Below are 20,216 nucleotides of genomic sequence, written 5' to 3'. Positions count from 1 at the left end.
TGCTTGTGTGGTTAAGCGAGTTTGAATCATAAACCAAATTGTTTATTAAAGTAATTTAGCTGAAATGTGCAACTTCTGGAAGCAGCCTGTGCTCTATTCTCATCCCCCCCCCCCAAGCCTGATGCTCATGGTGGGGGAATCGAACGCTCCAGCTGCCGAGATTTCTAAATCCACACATAAAACTTTATTTGTTCTGTTTCTGTTTATCATTTCCATAAGCCATCCCAGTAGGAATTGCACATTCCTCGTTGCTAATTTTAAGGGAGAAGGATTGCACAGATCCCCAGGCTGCCGTCAGGAATGCTCCTATGGAAATTGCATTGTGTTTTCCTGCCAGCATGTTGCATGTGCACCAGGTGGCTCTTCCTGAGAAGACTTGCAAATGGCTTTTTGTTGAATTGTTGGGCTTGCCTTGGGTTTTTTTTCTCTTTGCTGGTGGGTGAGCAAGCAGTTGGCACAGCCTCGCCAGTCTTGAGTTGCCGATGACTCACCGTGACCAAGCAAAGGTGGCCACATCGCTCTAGCTTTTTCCCTGCGTGTCTGGTTGCAACCACCATTTTGAGTTTGGGTTGTGAGGTTTTGGGGACGGGCACCAGCTTTGCCCTGGGTTGGTGCAGCCCTCTGTGGTTGGGAAGGAAAAGATGCAAAGTCCCATTTTGCTACTGCTACACCATTGCGATGTTGGGATTAGTGAGGGATGGACTTCCCATTGGCACCGAGGTACGTTTCCAGCTCAAAATAAGATTCGGTTGCAGAAACTCTCCCAAAACTCGTGTGAAAATCCCAGGCTTGTTGTCAGCACCTCTGCCTTGGCAGCCTTATAGGATCTCCACAAGGAGCTGCTGTGCCCTCTGCTACAAGGCATGAATGCATTTCTTTGAGCTGGAGCAAATATTTGGGGGGGGGCGTGGAATAGCAAAACAAGAGCCCCCCAGGCTCCATTTAAGCCACGGCAGTTGCGAGCAAGCCCTTCCAGCGGTTAACGAACCTCGCCGCTAAATACATCTTCCTCATTTCCACTTTCAATTTGTTCACTGCCTGGTTTTTGCCTCCGGATCCCTCAGCCCTCTGCTGCCAAATTTCTCTTCCCTGTGGAGGGAGGGAGCCTGTGAGCCGGATAAGCCCTTTCCTACCCATAGGGAGAGAAATTAAGCTCCCGGAGCCCCATTCCAATCATTTTCCTTGCTCTGCCCTGAACTGCGGCCAATTTTGCAGCTCCCCCACTCTGGCTGTAAATATTGGTGCTGCTGGAGCCCAAAAGCTGTCGCAGCACCGGGATGTTCCTTGCTGCTCCTAGTTCATATTGCCCTGCTTATTCACCCCAAAATCAGATTCATATACTGGCAGAGCCATGAGACCAGGCACTCTTTTTTGGTTGTTATCCTTATTTTTGGTTGTTATCCTATTTTTGTCCTTGGGGACAAGGGTGCACAGACATTAAAATTAAGGACAGATCTTACCAAAACCTGGCAAACCCCATGGCAGCACCAAACAAAATCTTATACAGCGAACAAAACCTTGCAAAAAAATCATCATTTCTATAATATCTGAGACTATCAGCCGGATCTTGCTTCCTTGGATGCTGAAACCACTTTGAATTACCCAGCCAGCACACAGCACCCATAGATGCTCTTTGCGAAGGCACCCATGGGTGCTGGGACTCCCAGGGGGGCTCGGGCAGGTGCTGGGCGGCTGAAATCACTGCAGGAGCTGCTGGCATCCCAAAGAAACCAGACCAGGTTTGCCACCGTGGGATCTAGACCCCTTGGCACATCCCAGCCAAGAGCTTGGCATTGCCTCTAACTAGGTCAACAGTGACAGAGGTTTCCAAATTCAGCTGGGAAACGGGCTGTAGGATTTAGATTCACACTCAAGGACACTAGCAAAGGGGTTTTCCCCTGTGTCGCCCAAGGATGGTGGCAAAAGCACGCCGTTTGAGACTTTCCCCCATATTAATACCCACGGCAGCCAGCAACGCCTTGGATCCACAAGCCTTCCTGCAGCCCAGCGAGTGCCGCTCACTTGCCTTTCGTTATTTATTTTGCATTTCATCCCCTCTTTCTCCTCTTTCCCTTGCTGGCATGAAGCCCTCGGCCTATTTTTATCAGCGGGGATTGGATCTGCCATGAAAGCCACCGCATGAGACCTCACAGGAGCAACACCACGACCCCAAAAAGGGGAAAAGGAAAAATAAATATACACATCACCCTGTGCCAGCCAGCCAGGACAGCTGCTGGTTCTCATGGGGGAGGGAAAAGTCGAACCGGGGCTGTGCCAGTTCTGTGCCGAGAGTGATATTTCCCCAGCTTGCTATTTTTTTTGGTGCCTTCGTGATGAAAAACGAGCCCCCAGCGATGCAGAGCCCGGTGATTTACGGGGAGCTCTGCCCCGACAAGGGCTTTCCGCTTGCCCAGACTGGGGGGCTGCGGAGGAGAAGGCGTTTTGGGAGGGTTTCTCGGGGGGGGGGAGAGGAGCACAAGCTGGCAGGCGGATTGGAAACAGATGCTGATGGTGCTCACACCAAGGGCTGCAACAAGCCTCCAGCCTGGGCCAAAAAAAGCTACTTTCACCCAGGATTTGGGGCAGTTGCAGGGGGACACGGTGCCTCCATCTGCCTTTGCCCTCACCAAGGTGCAGCCACCGTCACTGACCCCATTTCGAGTGTCCCTCAGCCCGCCGGACCCTGAAATAGCAGGATGGGTCCAAGCTGGATGAAGCGATGCTCTGCAGAGCGGGGTTTGGCTTTTGCACGTCGTTAAGGTCCAAAATCACCCACGTTAATTTTTAATCCTCCGTGTTGATGCCTGCTCTCTCAGCTGTCCCCCGTCTTCCCAGAAAAGCATTTTGGGAACCCAGGTGGGTGTATTTGGAAAAACATAACCACTTGCAAAGGCTGTTCATAGGAAGCAAGCGCCCTGAGCTGCTCAGACAGCATCCCACCAACCTTCCCGCGGGACCCTGATCCCTGCAGCCCTGTGTGGAGGGTCCCAGCCCTCAGGTTTTGTGCACGGTGTCCCCAGGGAAATCCCAGACGACAGTCCCCAGTGACCCCCATCCCACCGCCCTGGGAGATATTTGGGGTAGAGCCAGGGAAAGGCTGCCAGAGATGCAGGCATGGGTTTATTCTGCAGCACCGGGTTTATTCTGGCCCGGTATACGAGTAATTGGAAAAAGGCTTCGACGAAACAACGTGGCGGTGGTGGGGCTGGCAGGAGCAGCCATCCCAACCCCCAGCATTCCTGTGGTCTTTTTAAGCGAGGCAGGGAAGGCTGGGGAAACAGGTTTGCACTTGGGGAAACTGAGGCAGGGAGGGTGAAAGAGGCCAAACTTCCTAACAGCTCCGCAAGTCACAGCTTCTGCCTCCTAAACCTACGCTGTGGGACACCTGCCCACCCCTCCTGCCCTTGCAGACTGGCAGCAAACCCCTTTCCTGCTGCCAAATCCCCATGCCTGATTTCTTGAGCTCATTTAGCAAAGGGCTCGCCCTCCTTCGAGCGGAGCCCCTGGCACGAGGACAGTGATGCCATCACCGGCGCAAAGCTGCGGCTGGGGTTTTTGCAGGAGCAACTGGGGTGAAGAAGGGAAGAAACATAAAAACGCCAAAGGAAAAAAACCCAATGCGGGGATTTTTATTTTTAATTTTTCCTTGGAGCGCCTAGTCCCTGAAAGGATGATTTCCCCCTCTGAAAGAAACCCCTTTCTCTGCTGGGGTTTGAGCTCGGCAGCACTTTGCTCTCCCCTCCATCCCTCCCAGCCCACGCAGCTGCCAGCACCCAGCTCCCCGCGAGCCCCAGGGCTACTTGGGTTTGGGCTCGGGGCCCCGGGCTCGCCGGTGGTCTGCGGCGGGCACACTGGTGGTCTGCACCGAGCCAACGGGTTGCATGGCTCTGGCTTCGCCTCGTCCTTTCCAGCTGGTAAATGTCATTAATTGAAGCTGAAAATACATGGCAGGGTTCCTGCGATGCCTTTGCCACAGTGCCAGAGGTGGAGATGGAAGAGATGGGAAGGAGGGGACCAGGGATGATCCCGGGCAGGAGGGATGGTGGGAGATGGGGGGTGTGGGATGCCAGGAGGGATGAAGGAGAAGGGGATGGGAGGGAGAGGGGGGTGTAGGAAGGCAGTTCAGAAACAGCACAGAGCTGGGCTGGGGCACAGAGGGGGACGCAAGCGGGTCTCATCACGCTGGGGCCAAGGGCAATTCAAGCCAGGAGGAGAGAAATTAGGACATCGCCATTTTCTCCCACGCAAGACAGTGCTGTCTTAAGGAAGAAATAAGCTCAGGTCAGCATGGCCAGGGCTGCGAGTGTCCTGCTGCCACCGCAAACCCCCAAAGGATGCTGCGGGCAAGAGGGGGACGCAGCAATTCGGGGAGCATCCCCTACCCCAGGAATACAGTATTTTGGAGAGCATCCCTGCCGCAGGGCTGCAGCATTTTGGGGAGCATCCCTGGCCCTGGGCTCCCCACGAGGCAGCTGGGTGCTGGCAGGCACACGGGCCCCCCCCGGCAGCTGGGTTTTGGCCCCGGTTGCCGCCTCTCCTCCGGAGCAGCCTGGCACAATAGCTCATTGTGGGGATGGCTTTCAAGCGAGGCCAGGGAACGGCAGCAGCGCTAGCCGGCGTGGGGGAAAGGCCTTTGGAGGAGCCGGAAAGTTGCTGTTGGATGGCGTTCAGAGGCCTCGGCGCAGCGGGAGGGAACCGGCCGCGGAAAGCAAACAGCATGCGGAGCGGAAAGTGCTGACTCCGAAAGGCAGCCCTGGCACCCCCGGCACCACCCCGGGCACAGCGAGCCCCAGGCGGGTGAATAGGGCCCGAGTGTCTAAATCCCTTCCAGCAGCCCTAAATGTCATTATTCTGGTGTAAGGCCATGACTAGCAAGCGTGCAAGGGTGTGCACGCGTGTTGCAAGGGTGTGCATGCGTATTGCGTGCAGCTGCACGCCGGTGCATGCCCCGCATCACCGAGGGAAGGAGCAAAGCTCACCGCCTCGCCGCTGCAGCACCCCATTCCGCCTCCTCGCACCTCTCCACCCTCCTGCTGCCTGCTCCTATATTCACATTTCTCCTCTTTCACCACCTCCTTCCACCTCTCTTGTTCTATCTCAGAGATTTCTAGAGAGCCCTTCCCTTAGTTTAGTCTTCAGTAATTTCAGTTCCTGTTTCAGTCTCTCTTTTATTTCCCTCAAGCGCCAGTTTAGATGTCTCATTTCAAGACACCAACCTGAAAAAGACCCGTTTGCTCTCCGGCCTCTATTTATTTAGAGCAGCAGCTCTCGGCGCGTGTGGCTGCTTTCGAGCGTGCAAAACCCACGCCAGCCCCCGGCCCCGGGGATACGCTGCCTCCTGCTCCGCTGTGCTGCTGGATGCATACATCCCTGGCCACGTATATGCTAGTGTCTGGAAAAACCCCGCTTGCTGTTCTGGCTTTGTTTAAATCACGCGCCTGAGCAGCCACACAACAGCACCTGGGGCCAATAAGCCGTGCAAAATCCTCCTAAAGGTGCAATTCCCCGCACAGGCGAGTTTTTCCTGCTGAGGAGCTCATCCCCGCCCCCCCCATCCCACCCCTTCCTCTTAAGCTACATTTCGATGCCCTTTTATTAACAGCTTGCCTGCAGGATGCACTGCTACAACAGCCCGGGACTGCTTTTGGGGGTGCAGAGCTGTGGTGGTGATGCTTTTCCCACGGAAAGAGCTCCGGCTCCCTCCCCAAACTCCACGTCCCCATCCCAAATCTCCTAAGCAGGTTATTGCACCCAGTGCCGGCACAGAGACCCTCGGCATGGGAAAAGGAGACGGGGGAACGGGGTGGGGGCATCAAGGGGGGAGCATTTGCTTCATCTGCAGCCCCCGGTGCTTCCTTTGGGGGAGCGGGGAGGTGGGGTGCTCGACCGCGGGGGCCGTTAACTGCTGGCCATCATTTCCCCAGTGGGTACCCCAGGTGCACGGGGGCTTCCCCGGTAGGCCACCGGCCGATATTTTTAGCGCAAGCGTTAAAGCAATCGTCTGCAATTGCTGGGGTGGGGACAAGGTACGCTGGGTGCCTGTGGCTCAGCTTCCCCTTCACTTTTTAATTCCTCTCCTTCCCTCTCGCTCGCAAGGACCAGTGGCATCCTCTGGTTTTGCGAAGGCTTGCAGAGCGCTGCGTGCTCCCCTGCACGCACAGCCCTTCTGCAAGGGGCGGGGGGCAAAACCCCTTCAAAGAGCTGGGGCATGGTCACCCCTTTGCTTTTTAGCTGCTCCCCCCCCCCCCCAAAAAAGCCACCGACGTGGAGCGGCTGCACAGAGACTTGAAAGCGGCGGATGGGAAAGGAGCTGCGCTCACTGTTTATTTACCCAGGGCGGCCGGGCTCAGCCGAGCACGAGGCCAAGCCGCCTGGCCCGGCGGCTCCAGCTGCGATGAAAAGAGCTACGGCAAGATCAAGGTCCTGCAGCGGCTCAGCCGGCGGCAAAGGCGGGCTTGGGCTCTGCTCCTGCTTGGAGCTCTGTGTCTCCAAGCCAAGGATGGAGAGGGCTGGATGCTCACCTGGCTGGTGTCCCTAGGGTTGTCCCCGTTTTGGGGTCTCACCCAGCCTCTCTGCCAGACCCTGGTGTTATTGAGCTTGGGGGGTTTAGCTGAGCTTTCGAAACACAGGGGTGTCCCGCCGGCATCCCAGGACGGCGCTACGGATGCCATGAGGACCATCGTGGTTCTCCACCCCTTGGCCTTCAGCTCTTGCCTGGGACATCTTGCTTCCTGCCTGGCTGCAAGCTGAGTTACTATACATGGAGTTGTTATAAATGTTCCTTATCCTGGATTCATCTGTTGCATCCTCTTTACTCCGATGACTTGTCCGCCCTTCTTGTTTTCAACAAATCTGAGTGGCGCGTTTCTGAACACTTTGTCTAATCCACTTCATGCTGACTCAAGCAAACAAGCGTCAATGATACTGTCCTCTGGGAATTTACCATCACGCAAACTCACCAGCCCTATGAATAAACGTCAGCTCCTGGACCATGAACCTCTCTGAGAGGCTACATTAATCAGCACCTACACGCTAACGGGCTCCAATCAAACCCTCGTCCAATTAGACACAACACAGATTTCCTCCTGGCTTGATGAGGACCAGGGGATACCCGAGCCAGCATAAAACTCACTGGGAAAAAAATCATGTATAAAAATACATGTATTTTTCAAAGATCTGAAGCACAATGGTCTGATTTGATCTATTAGGAGCCCAGAGGCAGCTTTCTCCTCTTGATGGAGCACAGCCCGAGGTCTCGAGTAGGAAAGCGGATGCCCAGCAGCACTTCCACACCGCAGCGAGGGCGAGCTGGTGGCCACAGGGCTTTGCGAGCTGGCTACACCTATTTCACAAGAGCCTGCTGAAGAAAATACTACCATAAAAGTCATTTGGGGTGGTAAACCACAGATATCCCAAACTCCCAGTGATGATTCAGGATGAAAGATCATTTTGAAACACTGGAATTGCCCCTGGGACAGCAAGGCGGAGTGGTGATGGTTTCCGAGGAGCCAGAGAGGACAACCCATGCTCCCAAAGCGAGAGGGAGCTGGCGGGATGCAGCATCTCCCTTCTCCGGCCCCCGAGACCAGAGGCTGCGATGCCAGGCAGACCCTTATTTCCTATAACCATGCAATTTTGTTTAGTAATGCAAAAAAAAAAAAATAGAAGTTGCTGGGATTTCTAAGTTTTTTGCATTGGTTTTCCACTTTGCTCCCTGATTTTAGAGAGTAAAGGCAACGAATAAGCACACCGACACTGAGGGTTATGAATTATTCTTCTTTTAATTTCACATGGTTTAAAATACGATATGAAATAAGGCTACAGTATATAAAAAACTCTCCAGCAAAATGATGTGCCAGCATCAGCAATTAAAACAAAACCAATCCCCTCCTCCTTTAAGAATTCAATGTAGGAGGGACTTTTTTTTTGTATCCTTTAAAAACAAAACAAAACAAAACAAAACACAACACAACACACGGACACACACACACATCGCTACATCTCTAAGCTACCTCAGCTCAGTTTTTTTAAAAAGCACCTGCTTTTTCCTTTTTTTTTTAATCTCGCTTTTAAAATTTTTTTCCACTTTTAAAAAATATAAATTATATGAAAATACAAGTTGGAAAATAGTCGAACAGCACAATATAACAATCTCTTTCTTTTTTTCTTCTTCTATGTTTATCAGCTTAAAAAAAAAATCCCATGTGTAAAAACAAAACAGAACAAAACACAGAACTTTTTTTTTTTTTTAACTGAGGCAGTTAATTCCTGGAGATATTCCATTTTAACATATATGTATACATAGATTTATCATTTATTTAAACCTCTTTGGAATGTAGACAACAGCTCATGGATGTTATCTAGACCCTACCAGAGAGCAGAGCACGCCAAGGCATCCCAATTTTGCGACATTAACGAGGAACAAGCAACCAAGCCCTGAAGCCTCGCAGAAACCCCTCCAGAAGAGCAAGAGTCAGAAGATGGAGACATTTCCCGCAGCCTCGGAATTTATCGGTGCCGTTTTTTGGAGGTGTTGGTTTGGAAAGATGTGAGAAGGTTAAATCTTACAGTATCTTCTATTTCTTGCCCCGTTTGGCTATTTCTCCACCTCAACGACCATGTCTGGAGCGGGATGGTGGTAGTGTGGAAATAAAACGGATCTACACTTGCACACACGAGTGTCCACGGGTTATGGTCATCCTACACACAGAGATGGAGACAGAAAGGCAGCAGAAAAAGTGCTTCCATTTTTCATCAGGTTTTGGGTTTTTTTTTTCTTTTACCGAGGTCCCAGATATCAACTGCCGAGGCCCTGGAAAGCTGTTTGATAGTGCTACGCTCCCAAGGTAGGGCTCAGGCTCTGCTGGGGGGGCCAAGGGGACATGCCCCCCGCACTGAGAACAGCAGATCATGAGCAGGACACAGAAAATATCCGAAAAAAAATCACCAAAAGCACCTGAGACATTCCAAAACAAGACAAAATTACCCCATTTACAAAAGCCACGTGTATCTGCCGAGGGTGAAGCTTGCCCCCGTGCAGAGAAACCAGCACAGGAGCGAGTCCCATCCTTGGCAGATCATCATCCCTCTCAAACCCATCTTTCTGGTTCGGCACGTGTGAGGCGGTTAACCAAATTTTCATGGCCTCGAAGAACAGGAGGTCAGAGGGTTTGGGTTCCAGCACATCCCTCACCAAAAATCAACATACAATTAAAAAGCAGAAAGAAAAAGAAAAAGAAAAAAAAAAGGGAACAAAAACAAATCTGCAAATTTCCAGTGTATAAACAGCACACAGCCCTCTCCGGGATGGTCTCTAGATTGGGAATAAAAAAATAGAGGAAAATAGAAAATTATGAACCTGATGTCCCTAAGATTGTACTGCCCTTTTACTGCTGCACTTGCACACAGGCTGCGAGCTGGGATGGCAAATGGCTGAGAGAAACGATGGAGAAGCTCCAACCAGGAGCTACTTCCAAAAAACAGAGCTGCTTTCCACAACTCGCCCTTTCTAACCTTTAAACCATCTTCCCAAAATCACTGGGCATGCACAGGTTTGGCTTGGAAACCCAGAAAAAATAAGCACGAAGGATGGGGTTGGTACCCGAACCTGCAGTTCCTTCCATCAAGGGAAATTTTATCCCTGTTTTCTGCTTGAAAAAGGCACTTCAGCTGCAGTGGAGCATCCGAACACCACAGGAGATGTCCTGGGACACAGCTTGCTGCCAAGGGCAGGAGACGGGGCGCCTGGCCTCCTGGCAGCACCCCTTCTAAGGGCTTAAGGGGGATTTTTCAAAGCACTCCTAGAAGTGGCCCATGAAGGGTAAGCTAAGGGCACTTTGCAGCTGCATGCAAGACAGCAATCCTGAACACCAAAAAACCCCATCCGATTGCTGCAAAACCAACCGGTACGGCCTGTCCTGTTGGGATGCTCTTTAACTACTCCTCCCCTGCACATTTCTGTGCCATCACATCTTACTCAACTCCCTTTTCAGCCTGTTCAGCAGCTGCTGCGAGCCTTGCTTCTGCGGTAGAGCTCTGCCCCGGTGCCTCGCCGGTGGAGGGGCCTCATCCACGATACCCATGTTTTCCTTTCCTCTCTCCAGCTTGGCCGAGCTGCTTTCTCCCATACTCCCTTGTCTACCTGAGGAGATGAGCGGAAGTTTAACTTCCCAGTGGGCAGCGTCCCTTTCTTCCTTTGGTGCATGCTCCTTTCACCTTCCTTTCATCCCCTTTTCCTTCCTTTCTGTCCATCCCACCCTTTTCTTTCCGTATGCTCAGTGGGATGATGCGCAGCCCCAGCCCCCTGAGCTAACAGCATAACTAGTAACCTCCTATACCTAAACCACCATCTGCTTCCATCCCCCTTGGCTGGAGCTCTCTCCTGGCGTACTCATTTCTCCTCCACCAGCACCTTTTTATAAGCGCGCAGCAGTTTGGGGGCTGATTTGCCCCAAAATGACCAACCGGGGATACAGCGGTGCTGGGTACCCCCAGCTCCAGAGGAAGCGGAGAAGAGCCCAGCACCTTTGAGCATCACCTTGCCCCGGGGTTGAGCTCCCCATCCGACACTGCCCCTGTGCAGGGGGGCTACATGCCCAAATATTTTGGCTCTTTGCACGCTGAGTCCTGTCGTGCTGACCCGATATACCAGCCTGTATCAGGCAGGCATCACCCAGCGAGCATTTCTGGAAAGCCTCTCCCAACCTCGCCCCTCACTACTGTCTCACAGTGCCTCTGTAATGAACGCAACTACCTAAAACACACAGACGGACAGACAAACAACACAAAAAGAAGGTACTTTTGGTTCAAACGCATAATACTGTCTTTAAAAAGAAAACGCTCAGTGGCTCTCAGGGGAGAAAGATGCCATTCAGCAGTCGGACCTGCACGGATCCGGCTTCAGGGTCTTATCTGGATATGGAAACGCTCAGTGCCTGATCCTCTAACTCACACTGAGCCCACACCGAAGGCGGTCGTCAGCCTCAGTCTGCTCAGAGCATCCCGGGAAGTGCTTGGTGCAGCAGGATTTACCCCTCTGAATACAAACCAGTTGCAAAAGGTTTGGAGGACAGACGGAGCAGCTCCCCACAGGACTGATCCTGCAACCGTCTCGGGCAAGCACATGAGACCTCTCATTTACCCCGGTAACACCAGTCATATGCTTCATGTTAATCACACCCTGACAGGGTTTGCAGGATCAGGCTTACAAAGAGCAGTAAAGAACCCATTTGCAAGGACAATTTCCTTTCTGTGTGTGCCCAGGCTGGTTAAGACATAGAGCAATAAAGATAGAGCTGGTCGAAACAGGAGGGAAAAAACATTTCCCTTTGGTTTTTCAACTTTTTCCTCATTTTCCCCCCCCATCAACTTACATCTTTTCCATTTACAACATTCAAAACACGGGAATTTCTCCCCTTTCCCCTCCAACCCCCCCCCCCCCCAAATTTTCTGAAAGCACCAAAGTGTTCCTTGAGCAAAAAAGTGATTTGGAAAATGCAGAAAGACATTCTCCCCGCAAAGCTTGATAGGTTTCATGCACAAAACGCAGCCGTACAAAAAGGCCCCTTTTTTAACAACAACAAAAAAAGCAGAAATTTCAACCAGCTTTATCAGCAAATGGCGGAGCAAAGCATGTGGGACTGGAAGCAAGAGTGGCACACCCAGCCAGCATCAGTAGGAGCTAGTTTGGAGTTAATTTTCCTTCACATACGATTCGGAGATGCCGAGTCGTAGCACAACACTTCTCCAGTGGGGTCTACATAAACTAATCAGTTGGTTTTTTTCTTTTTCCTCACTGTGATAAAACTCTCTGCTGGCATAACAGAAACAAACACACACAATATTGCAATACTGAGACCACCTTAGAGCTTAAGACTATTTAAAAAAAAAAATACTGGCACAAAATTTAATAAAATAAAACTTTAACAAATTTAAAAAAACAAAAAGTCTTGATCCCTCCTAGCAAAAATTCTGTCTTTTGTAGAAAAGACAACAACCGACAGAAAGGCAATGTAACAAGAACGACAAACAGTTCTTGGTTTTTTCCTGTATTGCCCCTCCCCGAAGCAGGAATATTCACCTGCTTTGGTTTTACCGCCCCGCCCCGCCCCCTCCCCCCCCTCAAAGTTTAAAATCCTCAAATCTTCGGGAACACTGTCATTTCCTGAACTGTCAGTTTGTGTGCGAATAACACAAAAACCGAAGGGATCCATTCGATAATATTTTTTCTAAACAACAAGGGATGGGGAAGGGGTTGGGTTTTTTTTAAGTGAGCTACATTTTTCTGGCTTTCTTAAAACGCAGAATTTCACCCCAAAAAAGCCTGTCTTGGAGCTTTCAGGAAAAAAAAAAAGCCCATCCTTCTCTGAACCAAACTTTTTAGGTTTCAGCCAAAAGTTTGCTTCTTCCACCACCCTCTCTCCCAACATCCTCAAAGCATCAAATAGGAGTTGCCCTTTAAAAAAAAAAAAAAAACAACGAACAACAAAAAGAACAGCAAAAATAAAAAAGAACCAACAGAAAAAGTCCCATCAACTCGCCAAGATGACACGGGGTGACCCTCCACCCCGGCCAGCCACCTTCACTCATCGGCATCCGGCTTGACGTCCAGCATAGCATGGAGCTCCTCGGGCGTGTAGCCCAGCAGGCTCTGCAGGTCGCAGACAAAACGGTAGACGTAGCGTTTCCCGGCCGTCTTGTGGATGATGTTCTTGTCGTAGTAGTAGCGCAAGCCACGGCTCAGCTTCTCGTAGTTCATCTTGGGTTTGTTTTTCCTCTTGCCCCATCGCCTCGCCACCTGGGAGAGGGGTGAGGAGAGTCAAGGGGGGGATGCACATCGCAGGGAAGGGAAGGAAAAATCAATCTGGCTTGGTCAGGCAGCCATCGGCAAGCAGCAGTGCCGGACAGGAGGGAAGGGAGAGGACTTTCCTCATCTTTAAGATGGACCCAGATGGGTCACAAGCGTTAAAGTTTGGGAAAAGCAACCTCCATGCAATGGCAGAATGTTGCAGACGACTCGGATATATAAGTCAGGGAAGGGAACGAATGTCCCATCTGTTCCCCAAAATCAGTGGGAAGCCCCCCTCTCACCTGAACACATCCTATTTGAAGAGCTTTGGCAATATGCCTCTCTCTGTGGTGTTTCAGCTACTTCACACCAACTCTGGGCACAAATTACAGCTTCCTAGGTATTACTGCAGCCCAATTTTTAACAAGTTTTCAGCTGGGCTCTAATTCATTGTTTTCCCCCACACATACCCAAGACCAGAACAACGTGACTGCCCAAATCTCAGCACTGAAGGGAGGAGGGGAGGGTTATCCACACCAATATTTCAGAGGAATTTGGGCTGTACACTTAATTCCAGGTCACTCTACCTCATCTGGGTCAGAAAGTTTGAATTCCCAGCCATCGCCCGTCCAGCTGATGAAGGACTGACAGGACTTGTCAGTGAGCAGTTCCAGCAGGAATTGCCACAGTTGGATGGGTCCACTGCCTAGAAGGACAAAGGAGACATGATACATTAATACCAGGAAAAGCACAGCCCCTTCTATCCCAGAGGGGAAAAAAAAAAAATCACATGCAAACAGTGCTCACTGAAAAAAATAAAACCTTCTACTACCAAAAAAACCCATCAGTGGCCACAGGGCAAGATCTGGGCTGAGATGACAGCTTAAGAGTTAAATCCTGCAGGTAAGAGAGCTTCCTATTTGCAGCAAAAGCTGAATATTCATGCACTGGAATGTTTCACTTCGAGTTACATAAATAGGATTATTTTTCTGGCATCCAAACAGCAAGGAGTCATTGTCTTGGCACAAGAGCACCACCATTTCCTCCGTGCCAAAAAGCTGCTGGCCATCGCATGAACTCCATCAGACTCCCGCTTCCCAACCTTGACTCTTTGCTCCATTGCTGTTTACCAAGATAAGGGGGGACCCAGGTATGAAAATTATTTGGCCTCTTTCCAGGGCATGTTGCTGCAGGAATGGGCTACGCCGGCTTGCAGAGCTCCGTGCAGGGAAGGAAGGGGCTGGCTGGCTTGGCAGACAGATCTCACCAGCTCAGGACCGGTGGATCTCCCCATCACAGTCTTGTCACGGTCTTAGCAAAGCCATAAGCAAACCTCCCTGCGGCTGCTGATTCCCCTAATCCAGCCGCAGAGGCATGAGGCAGCACGCAGCATCCCATGCCACGAACGTTCAGCCTCTCCTTAAAACGCCGTGGTCTCCGTCTTTCCCCTGGGTGCTAATTTTGGCCAACAGCAATTTGGCACGGGGTCCTGAGCCCAACACATCTAGCCTGCAGTACCCGGTGCACCCCACTGAGAGCCTGCGGCTTTGCAGTCTGGTTTTGGCTGGATTAATGGTGTACGTGGAGCGATTTCGAAATACTTATCTCTTCTTTGTGCTTGTGTCCCAATCAAAGGTAGAGGAGAAGCCCTCAAGCCAAAACCTCTTTGATGAGCAACTTCCAGATGCAGCCGCACCCAAAATATAGCACTTAGCTCTGGGCAACATGTTTTGGGAGAGATTTTGCCATGTTTTAAACACAGCTTAGAATATATCACTAATAATAAGAATGACAATAATAATAATAATAATAAACAAAGCCAGAGGTTAGAGGAAATGATTTATCACAAAAAGAATTGCACAGGCTGGATTAGGACGGCAGGCTGGGGTAAACCCGCCTGCTGACAGCAATGAGCGGAATCTTCAAGCAGGGAAAAGAAGAGTTATGTACTCAGAAAAAGGGATAGAGAACAGCCTATTTCCAAGAATGACAATGAAGGCTGTCAGAGCTGTGGCTGCAGGATAACCCGCAGAGGGAAGAGAGGGCTGCTCCCCCTTTTCCACAAGATTTACAATGACTCAAAAGCAGACAAGCTGCTGGGGAGGAGGAAATGAGAGAGCTGGCTCCAGGACAGGGGAATCGCTGTGCCCTGTCCAGCCCTCCCCAAATTGTTTCCCTCTTGTTATGCCTAAGCAACTGCTCCAGGGTTTTGCAGGCATCGGCTCCTCTGCCAAGCCCTGGGGGTTATCGCACAGCCATGGGCAGGACAGAGCAGGGAGCTCAGAGCATCTCTCTGCTTGTAAATGGGAAAACGACACTCAGCGGGGAAAGGCTCCAGCCCGTCGTCCTCAGCAGGAGCTTGCCAAGACATTGGCTCTGCAACCGCGCTCTCCGGTAGGGATGGAGTTGGATTATCTGCGCCAAAACAAGGGAGGAAATTCAGATGACGCCTTCGCCTCTCATCCGAAAGGGAAGAGCCAAAACCCTGGCCTGAAATGCCACCGCATCTCAAAGTTTAGACCTATTTATAGCAGCGAGCTTTAAATACAGAGAAAACCTTGGGCAAAAAGGTTATTTCAGCCACCTGAGGTCCTCCACTGGGAATTGCAGGTGAATTCACATGGGGCTGGTTTCTCTTGGCCCATCTGACTTTACATCAATTCCCTTCACACATACAGAGAGCACCCAGCACTCAAGTCAGGCTAACAGAGAAACACTGGTAGGAGACAAGACTGAAGCAAGACCAGGTTCATCACCTCGCATTGATTTCTCTCCTGCCCTACTAAAGAACAAGGATATTTTTTTTATTCCTTCCCCAGAATAAGACGGATGGAAACCCATCACCTAGGCGCCAGGTTCTTGGGTAAGCAAGGAGGGTATTTGCCCTCAAAATACCCCTGAGCCACCCTGGCTCTGCAGGAGGCTTTTAAGGTTCAAATGTCATTAACCCCGAGCCAAGTGGCCAGTGCAGTTCATGCTTGGTGCTCACGGCTCGTCTGCCAGCTGGCATGGAGAGGTGTTGGGAAAACCAGCAATTTCTCACCCTCTCTCCAGCAAGCGAGGTAGGGCTCCTGCCTCTGTGCCAGGTGCCGCTCCGCTGGGTATTTTGGGATTTTGAAGGAAGCAGTGTCATCCTTGGAACAGGGATTCCCAAGGTCTAGTCCAAGCTGCCTGTGGAACACGTGTAAAACCCCAAATTCCTCTGTGTTGGACAAGCAATTATGTCAAGAATGTGTTTACTGCAGGGCTTGCAGGCATGTCTCAGCTCCTATAAACACACACCCTGCCAGAGGGGAAGGCAGCGGAGGCCCTGCAGATGTGCCACTGCCGCTGGGGCACGACTCCGAAATGTCAGCGAGGCAGGCGATGCACGAGGTGGCAGGAACCAAACCCCGGCACATGCCTGAGCCTGCGTGCACAAAAACAGCTCTGAGGAGATGGCAGGGTAGGAAGGCGAAATGATTAGGGAAGGGGTGCTGGAGGTCCATGCATCATCTGGTAGGCTAGAACAGTGGTAATTAGTGCTGGGAGGGCCATCTTCAGAAATGAGCTTCTTTTGCCTGCTCTGCAGACCAGCAAGGAGCAGGGAGTTGTTTTTCCCAATGCCTAAAAGGATTTCAAAGGGACCCTTGGCTCACGCAGAGATGCCACCTCCCCGACGTCGTGTCCCCAAAGCTACCAGGGCAAGCATGAAGCTGCTGGGCTTGTCTCCGCACCCCAAACCTCCGCCCCCGCAGGAACTGGGAGCAGCGCCCATTTTCCATCCCTTCTGCTTCAACCCTTCCACTCATCCCCAGCTGTGGCTGGAAATCCCCACCGCAACGCCCAGTCCAGAATCACTTCATGGTACAAGCACGCACAGCCGCACCGACCGCCCCAAGGCTGGTGTAGCTTGGCGAGTGTATCCCACCACACAACCTGTTGCCTTGATTATCTCCAAAAACAACCCACCAGTGAGTGTTCTCGCAGCCTTTTTTTTGGATGCAGCCCCAAGTGTGGGGTGGAGGGACAGGCGTCACTTTTTATGGCGCAGGTCCTGCTGCGCACATCCAGGATCTTCCCAGAGCAAGCCCAGCCCTGGCCGGGCAACGGGGACAGCCTCTGCTCCACAAAAGACAAGGCAAGGACTCAGAGGATGGTGGGATGTCCCCCCGCCCCGCCGCGACCTCCGGCACCCGTGAAGGCTGCTAAGAATAGTGCCTGCCGGAGGGGCTCGCCTGCCTGCCCGCCGGTGCCACAATGGGGGCCCTGTCTGGCCTCGGTGGCACTGAACGGGGTCCTTCAGCAGGGAGTGTCACACTGCAGGAATTCTCCCACGTCAGGGGGAAAATATGCCTCTTAAGCCGGATAACGGATGGCTGCTACAGTGGGAACCGCTGGCTGAGCGGTGCCTCCTCGGCACCGGTCCTCCGATGGCACCCGTGGCTGTCCTCGGAGCAAAGGGTTTGGTGCTACGCCATCCCTGTGCCATCCTCCCTTGGTCGGGACTGGAGGTCCCCTACCACCTTCCTACCCAGCGGCTCTGAAGCGGTTTGAAACCAAAATATGCACGACAGCCACTTTCGCTGTCGCAGTGATGGTGGTACCACCTGGCTGGGGCAGACGGGCATCCACACCATACCCAGGAAGGCACGGCCCGAAACACGTCATCCCTACTCTCTCTCAAGACAGTTTCACACCCCCACCCCTCTCAACGGCCTCTGTTTTGTTTTCCTTCTTTCAAACAAGAAGAAGAAGAAAAAAAACCCTACTGAAAAAAAAAACGGCGCACCTATGCTTTTCACCCTGTGGTTTGTGGTTCCAACCCAACAGAACAATTGGGCATAGCAACATCTCCAAAACAGTCTTTGCCCCACTCGTGTGCCCGCCCTGCCTGAGCCCCCTTCGATGGTACTGCGGCACCGAAGGTCCCCAATTTCCCCCACCGTGTTGGGGGAAGGCAAAGCTTGTCCCCATCGCTCCCTTGTTAGACCAAGCCCAACCACCTCCTCCCCAGCTCTTGCCCAGACTGGTGCAGGCAGTCACACCACTGCAAAGTGCCAGCTTTGCATGGGTGGGAGGGCAGCGGTGGAGCTCAGATGGAAGCATCTCCAAAGAGCAGGGGTGAAGAAAGCAGGGAAGGACCCGGAAAGCACCTTCCTTGGGGAGCCACATGATTTTGGCCATGCTTATAGACAGGAGAGCAGCCAGGTAGGCCACTCTGGGCCAGTTCTGCTTTCCCAATGCATCTCCTCTATTTCGAGGAAGAACATGCTGGGAGGACTGGTCTCACTCCAGAGGCATCTGGCAAAGCACAAGGGGTTTCATGAGCTTCACCTCTCCCCCTGAAGGTGGTCCTGCAGGCCAAGAGCTGCTGTGCAACGCTCCAGCTCGTTGCTCGAAGGAGAGATGAAGCCACAGTTGCTGCTTTGCCATCACCTCCGGGCTGCCGAGAAGCCGCTGCCAGCGGCTGCAGCAGCTCTGGTGAGAGCTGAGCTGCTGTCACGGTTGGGCAGCGTTGCATGGGGCTGATTTCACTGTCATTTGCACATGTCTGGCAGGTGGAGCAGGAGCCACTGAACCAGCCCTGAGCCCCACCCTTGAGCTGCCCACCTTGCGGAGGCGAAAAGGGCTGCTGAGCCCATGCAGGCTCCGCACTGGAAGCAGAAAACGGGGCAGGAGCTGCTGGCTGGTCACACTTGAAGTCACCCTGTAAGAGCAGGTAAAGGGTATGACCCAGAACGAGCAAGCTAACAACATCCCCTGCATTGCACAGGGGACAGAGGTGCTGTTGTGCCTCTTCTGATCGCTGGGGCAGCTGACTTCATCTCCAAATTCCCCTAAACCAAGACACAAGTGGCTACGGATGCCCATACAGGCACACTTCTCCAGAAGTGCAGGCAAGCAGGCAGGAAGGATGCTGAAGTTTCTAGGAAAACTACTGCACAGACTCTGCATGTCAAGGACAGCCGGATCACTGGACCATGGTGGGAGAGGGGCAGGGAAGGCAGCTGCTGGGCGGATTTTTGGATGCCGATGCCCACAACACATCCAGGGAGCTCGCTGGTGGAAGCTTCAGGCCAGCAGCATAAGCAACAAGAGGAGAAGAGGAGGAGAAGCAGTATACAAGCTCTCTTGAAAGAGACCCACTTTCTTTGGCACCAACTTGACTTTCTTGCAAAACAGCACCTGCGTGCTTTCACTTCTGTGTCACAGATAAGCATCGCTCAGAAACAGAGGCTCGTCAAAGGCTTCAGGCTCTGCACTGCAGACAATTTGGACAGGGTACATGGGTTTAGCAGGCAAATTTGGGCCTTATCAGCATGGTACTGCGAATACTGATAGCAAGGATCAGGGTTGGATCTGGCCTGGGCAAAACTGTTTGGTAGACAGAAGCGGTCCTGGGTGCTCAGGCAAGATAGCATCTGTGAGAGATGGCTATTCCCTGCACTACTTTCTGCCTTCTTTAAGGGCAGCACGATAATGAAGATAGCATCAATCTGTCGCTAAGGGAGACACTTGGGTCACATTGTGATATTAGCTGGATTGTCTGTAAAGGCATCAGCAACTTCCTAACTAGGTCCATAAGAAAAGACAGCATCGCAAATGCAAAACCAGCCTTGCAGATGAGGGTTCAAGGTTTGGTGTGCACTTACTTCAGCTTTCTCATCCCTCTTTCCTCCCTTCTCCTCTCAAACACGAGGGGAATCACTCTGCTCTGTCTGTTCAGCTATGTGGAGCAGCAGCTCGGCACATCACAGCTCTGGTGTTGTGGCAATGCAGACAACACCGCGAGATGGAAAGCCCCGGCCTGCACAGACAATGCTGAGGTCCTATGTGCCACAAAGCAAACAAACAGCACTCCTTGGCTATAAACCCACGCAGGTGCTTTGGGGCGCTCAAGAAAAGCCGAAAACAATTCAGCCCCGAGTGGGTATCGCCAACCACAGGGGCAGGGAGAGGGTCTGAACGTCCACTGGACCTGCATCATCACGAGGGCAGCAGCACAAGTAGGTCAGCAAAGTGGAAAAATAAATATAGGGCAGAAAGGCCAAAGACCAACGCGGTCAGACCCACACCACCTGCCCTTTGCATGGGCTGCACACTTCTCTGCTACAGATTTTCTGCATTTATTCACGTGGCATCAGGTCTCATGAAGGATGCGGGTGGCCATGGTACCCATCGGAGGCAGCAGCCTGCAGGATCCAGCTATGGCAAAGCCACAGGCAGGGCTGCAGGTGGCACGGAGGCAAAGCTGAGCTCAATTTAGCCCAGCTGGGCTCAGGTACGGGTGCCAGCACGCACCTAGCACAAGCCGCCCGCCCACACCAAACACTGCATTGCTGCATGAACAAGGGAGCTTAAACTGAGCTCAGCTAAGCCAATGTGAGCTTTAGCCCATCTGTCTGCAGAGAAGACGCATCCTGACACACCGCTTGCCTAAATTTAA

The 20,216-nt window shown here is 52.1% G+C and overlaps 1 protein-coding gene across 3 annotated transcripts in view; it reads right to left on the bottom strand.

Annotated features, from left to right (window-relative positions):
* Positions 1 to 7,762: 7,762 nt before the first annotated feature.
* Positions 7,763 to 20,216, bottom strand: part of ETS1 (ETS proto-oncogene 1, transcription factor) — a 78,293-nt gene continuing 65,839 nt past the window's right edge. For all 3 annotated transcript variants that reach the window (XM_069788211.1, XM_069788213.1, XM_069788212.1), the window contains 2 exons: positions 13,375 to 13,493; positions 7,763 to 12,796 (listed from right to left, as the gene is read on the bottom strand). In XM_069788211.1, coding sequence (XP_069644312.1) covers positions 12,581 to 12,796; positions 13,375 to 13,493 — 335 coding nt within the window. In that variant the 3' untranslated portion in view covers positions 7,763 to 12,580. The remainder of the gene's footprint in view (positions 12,797 to 13,374; positions 13,494 to 20,216) is intronic.

This window comes from Haliaeetus albicilla, chromosome 7, assembly GCF_947461875.1.
Source record: "Haliaeetus albicilla chromosome 7, bHalAlb1.1, whole genome shotgun sequence".
NCBI classification, from domain to species: Eukaryota; Metazoa; Chordata; class Aves; order Accipitriformes; family Accipitridae; genus Haliaeetus; species Haliaeetus albicilla.
This window is presented reverse-complemented; position numbering and strand designations above follow the sequence as displayed.